This window comes from Pelodiscus sinensis, chromosome 1 (genome assembly GCF_049634645.1).
Source record: "Pelodiscus sinensis isolate JC-2024 chromosome 1, ASM4963464v1, whole genome shotgun sequence".
Taxonomy (NCBI): Eukaryota; Metazoa; Chordata; order Testudines; family Trionychidae; genus Pelodiscus; species Pelodiscus sinensis.
The window spans coordinates 327,739,781-327,743,561 of NC_134711.1; the positions used below are offsets into that span (position 1 = coordinate 327,739,781).

Consider the following 3,781-nt stretch of genomic DNA (forward strand, 5'->3'; position numbering starts at 1 on the left):
TCACTTGACGAACACCCTGAGGAGCCGCATACGAATATGTTTGCTTTTCACGCTGTACACAATCGGATTCATCAGGGGTGGAACCAGCAGGTAGACGTAGCCCAGGAGAATCTGAAGCAAGTGAGTAGAGCTGTTCCCGAATCTGTGTATCACGGCCAGCCCAATATCTGGCACATAGAAGAGCAGGACGGCGCAGAGGTGGGAGACGCAGGTGTTCAGGGCCCTGAGACTTTCTGTGCGGGATGCGATGCTCAGCACTGTTTTGAGGATCATCACATAGGAGAGGAAGATGAGCAGTGAGTCCAACCCCACAGTGCAGATTGCAACAAACAAGCCGTAGATGCTACTGACTCTTATGTCTGAACAAGCCAACTTCATGACATCCTGGTTTAGACAGTAGCAATGGGACAGAACACTGCCTCGACAATATTGATACTTTTTCAGAAGAAACGGGAGTGGGAACGGTACAGCCACTCCTCTTACAACACACACCAGCCCCATCTTGGCTATTCTTGGCAGGGTTAAGATGGAAGCGTACCTCAGTGGGTTATAGATCGCTATGAAGCGGTCAAAGGCCATCAACAACAGCACTGAAGATTCAATTTTTGCAAGAAAGTGGATGAAGAACAGCTGGGCCAAACAAGCATTGAAGCTGATCTCCCTAGTGTTAAACAAGAACACGCCCAGAATCGTCGGCATGGTAGCTATCGATATGCCAATGTCTGTGACAGCCAACATGGAAAGGAAAATGTACATGGGCTCATGGAGACTTGGGTCTGTTTTTATAAAGAACAGAATCACTCCATTTCCTACTATCGAAATAGCATACATGAAGCTGAAAGGGATGGAGATCCAGAGATGGGCATCTTCATGGCCAGGTATCCCGGTGAGGAGGAACACTGCTAATTCTGTTTGGGTGTCATTGACAGCTGACATCCTGTACTGGGCAGGCCCAAGGAGTTATGAGTTTTCCTTCCTGAAAAGAAAAAGAACAGGAGACCAGATGATATTGAACAGGACATCTTTCTGCACTGAATGGCACGAGGCCATTCAGTTCCACGAGGCGTACAGATAGTTCGGATTAGAAGCCTAATCCGAACTATCTAGTCCGTGCCGCGTGTAGTCGCGCGGCACGGGGTTCGCACTAGCCGGCTTTTAAAAATGGCGGCGCCGGCTTTATGCTAACGAAGCCCGGGAAATTCAAATCCTGGGCTTCATTAGCAAGTTCGGTATGCATACATTACCCCCCTAGTTCGAACTAGGGGGGTAGTGTAGACATACCCTCTGTTATGGGAACTAATTAAGAACTTTTCTTTATTCACCCTCTCCACACCACTCATGATTTTATAGACCTCTATCATATCCCCCCTCCGTCTCCTCTTTTCTAAACTGAAAAGTTCCAATCTCTTTAGCTTCTCTTCATATGGGACCTGTTCCAAACCCCTAATCATTGTAGTTGCCCTTTTCTGAACCCTTTCCAAAACCAAAATATCTTTTTTGAGGTGAGGAGACCACATCTGTACACAGTATTGAAGATATGGCGTACCATAGTTTTATACTTCCCCTCCTCCTTCTTCCCCTGGTTTCCCCCTTCCAGCTCCCTCCTCCCAGGTTTCCCCCTCCCCTCTCCCACCTCCTTTTCCCAGTCTCTCCAGAGGTTCCCCCCCACCCCAGTTTTGTTAAATAAAGAGAGTTTCTATTTTTGAACACACGTGTCCTTTATTTTTTACATCAGGAAGGGGGGCTAGAGAGGCGTAAGTGGAAGGAGGTGAGGGAGGAATGGGGCACAAGCCCCCGATGGGGAGGACTGGGGTGGCTCTGCGGGATGCTCAGGGTGGAAGATCTCCTGCTGGGCCTCCTGGATCCTGACAGCTCCCTGACTGACACCCCTGGATGGCAGCCTGCGGCAAGTGCAGCCGGGCTGATGGCCGAGTGCTGTGATGTGCCGTGTGAGGGCACTCAGGGCACTCCAAGCCAGGACTGTTTTCCTGTCCCTCATCGAGGTAGGCAAGCAAGTGGGGAACCCTGAGAACTGTCTGTCCGAGGTGGGGGTTGGGTCCCTTTAAGCACAGCCCTCGGCTAGCCTGAGACAGCAGCTCCACGCTCTAAGTCCTAACCTGATGCCCTGCCGGCACTGCTTCCGGTCAGCCTTAACTTTGGTTCAGGGTCCACTCAATGTGGACTTGCCATTTCGAATTAGCAAAATGCTCATTAGAAATAGTTTTTAGGTCTAGATGCACTAGTTCGAATTAGCTTAGTACGAATTAACTAATTCGAATTAAGTTAGTTCAAATTAGTGCTGTAGTGTAGACATATCTTTGGAGACATAGTAGTCCTGCCTAGGTTTACATCATTTGTGTCTCTCAACTCCTGGTTTCTCTCTCCCACACAAAGAAAGCAGGCAATATCCAATTCAAATTTCAACAGAATATCTTGATTGGTTCTCTCAGCCCCCTGGCCAACACCATTGCTAGGTACCTGAGTTTAGTCCCTTAGGGTATGTCTACACTACCCCGCTAGTTCGAACTAGCGGGGGTAATGTAGTCATCCGCAGTTGCAAATGAAGCCCGGAATTTGAATTTGCTTCGTGGAATGAGGTGTACAGCTAGTTCGGATTAGAAGCCTAATCTGAACTAGCTAGTCCGTGCTGCGTGTAGCCGCGCGGCATGGGGTTCGAACTAGCCGGCATTTAAAAATGGCACCGGTTGGCTTCATGCAAATGAAGCCTGGGAAATTCAAATCCCGGCCTTCATTTGCAACTGAGGATGACTACATTACCCCCACTAGTTCGAACTAGCGGGGTAGTGTAGACATACCCTTAGTCACCGGGTGCTCATTAGGACTCCTCTTGTCTATTACACCTCCATTGAAATGTATTGATAAATCTATTTCACTGCCTCATTATATGAATTTTTTAAATTTTTCTAAACTCATTTGAGTTCAAATTTAGCTACTTCTTTGCAAAATACGGACCAGGGCCTACAAGATAACAGAGACAGTGACTTCAGCTTGTGTGGGGTGGGGACAGCATCACAAATTAATAAATTTTGCAAACACTAGGCTTGTGCTGATATCAAGCTAAGGGTTCAAAATATTTCAGCCAGGCTCATGTGACTGGATAAATTACATACAACCATATCATGTCATGTAAGTGAATGAAAGTGGCACAAACACCTTTCCCATGAAACCTTCCAGTCAGTTACCAGGAACCAGTATCAAACAACTATTCATATAAGAAAGTGTTAATTGTACAAACTGGCTGGCAACAGTTTTGGGGGAACTTCTGACCTATTCCATAAGACAAATGCTTTGGAGCAGTAAAGTTAACACTGCTCCTTCCTTTAGAGATTCCCACAACTCAGCTGCTGGCTTTCCATACACAGGCACGTCTTGAAAGTTTGGTTTGTAATATATGTAACACAGTGAAAAGTTTTGGCTTAACATTTACACATCTGTACCTGAGGACACACGTCAATCCATTCTGTCCCCTGCGATCTTCTCTCAGAGATGATTTCTCAGGTCCAAGTGGGACTGGAAATGTGGGTCTTGTCATCTGGATTTCTACAGAACCTGAAAAGATCCCAGGGTCTCCGTCCTCATTCAGCCATTCATCTGTAACACAAATTCAATAACTCTTCTGTCTTTGGATGAATAGCTGACAGCTTCCCAGGTTCAGTTATGTCAGTCTCTGGAGTGTTTTGGGAGTGATAAGAGGCACTGGAGGGACTATATTAACTATTGATTTCCTGAGCTCTCACTCTCCTGTATGCAGTGACTTGAG

General features: G+C 46.8%; 1 protein-coding gene across 1 annotated transcript; it reads right to left on the minus strand.

Moving 5' to 3' along the window:
- Positions 1-969, minus strand: LOC102463826 (olfactory receptor 51G2-like). Its single transcript, XM_006128049.2, has one exon. It carries the CDS (start codon positions 934-936, stop codon positions 1-3), a length of 936 nt encoding a protein of 311 aa, XP_006128111.2. The 5' UTR covers positions 937-969.
- Between the last annotated feature and the right edge of the window lie 2,812 nt (positions 970-3,781).

What these genes read in the sequence shown, in the direction of transcription:
- LOC102463826 (XM_006128049.2), bottom strand. Translation starts at nt 936, where the DNA reads ATGTCAGCTGTCAATGACACCCAAACAGAATTAGCAGTGTTCCTCCTC.